General features: G+C 41.1%; 1 protein-coding gene across 1 annotated transcript; it reads left to right on the forward strand.

Annotated features, from left to right (window-relative positions):
* Positions 1–4: 4 nt before the first annotated feature.
* On the forward strand, positions 5–508 carry LOC105002855 (protein BEX3; the record flags this gene model as incomplete). Its single annotated transcript, XM_010859706.1, has 1 exon — positions 5–508. A coding segment is annotated over one exon (254 nt), but the record flags the coding sequence as incomplete, so codon positions are not given.
* Between the last annotated feature and the right edge of the window lie 782 nt (positions 509–1,290).

The raw sequence follows: 1,290 nt of genomic DNA on the forward strand, positions 1-1,290 counted from the left end.
GAAGGCCACCAGCCAGAAAGAAATCATAGACGGGGACAGGCTCGCCGACTTGCCCCTAATTTCCGATGGGTTATACCCAATAGACAGGTCAATGATGGGATGGGTGGAGAGGGAGACGATATGGAAATATTCATGGAGGAGATGAGGGAAATCAGGAGAAAACTTAGGGAGCTGCAGTTGAGGAATTGTCTGCGTATCCTTATGGGGGAGCTCTCTAATCACCATGACCATCATGATGAATTTTGCCTTATGCCTTGACTCCTGCCATTTCCATGAGATTAATACTGTGATTTCCACTGTTGTTCTGTTTTTCCTTGCATTTTCCTGATAATGCCTTTACTGATCCGTTTGCTGTGAACCTTCTGTAATTTCAGTGTGTCAGGTGGGTTCTGTGTTACCAGCTTCTAATTACAGATTGCCTTGGCATCCAATCTAAGTTTCTGTCAACAGTAAAGTTTCACCCATTTGCATGGAAAAATGTAAAGTTAATAAAGTAATTAAAAAGCAATTTATACATTTATTATTGTCTGATTAAAGAAAAAATACATGAACCCTTCAAAAATCTGAAATCACATATCCCAGGATGGTAATTGGAGCACATTTCTCTGTGGTTGGATAATACATGACTTTTTTTTTCATTTATTATCTGGGATTTTAGAAGCAATGAGAACAGTTTTTCAATGAGTCTGTGATTGAACATAATTACTGGTTCAGCAGACTTAAAGAAAATTGAACTTTAAGTATCTTCCAGCCTTAACTGGAAGTAAACCCTCCCTTTATTACAGATACATTCCTGTAAAGAGTCAGTCTTCTCTTCTGTGAAATGGGATAAATAATTTCTGCCTTAGAGGGCTGCCGAATGGAATACATGAGGTGTGGAACTGTTGGCCTGCCTCCTATGCAACTCCCCAGCATTTAACAGGACCCTGGCTCTCATCAGATCCTTGGGCAGTACTAAGGGGAATTTTCACCCAGGCTCACAGCAGGAAAAATAGGTGGGTTCCACTCTGTCATTCCAGTCATATTTGCAGTACCCCTACCTCCCTGATTACTGCCATGTCAGTTGGGCATTCTTTCCCTTCTGCTGACTCCTATTTCAGTTCATGTTGACGATGTGCTGGAGTCCACAAGGTAACAAAAACCTACTGATCTGTCTGTAGTGCCTGGTGAGATAAATCCCCCCTTTGACTTCTATAAAAGTTGTGGGAGAAAGCCTTCATCCTCACTTTGGAGTTATATTTACCAGTGAGTACAATTCCCATGGTTCTTGTTCTTAACATTGGTTCTGAA

This window comes from Bison bison, unplaced genomic scaffold (assembly GCF_000754665.1).
Source record: "Bison bison bison isolate TAMUID 2011002044 unplaced genomic scaffold, Bison_UMD1.0 scf7180017856807, whole genome shotgun sequence".
In the NCBI taxonomy this organism is placed as follows: Eukaryota; Metazoa; Chordata; class Mammalia; order Artiodactyla; family Bovidae; genus Bison; species Bison bison.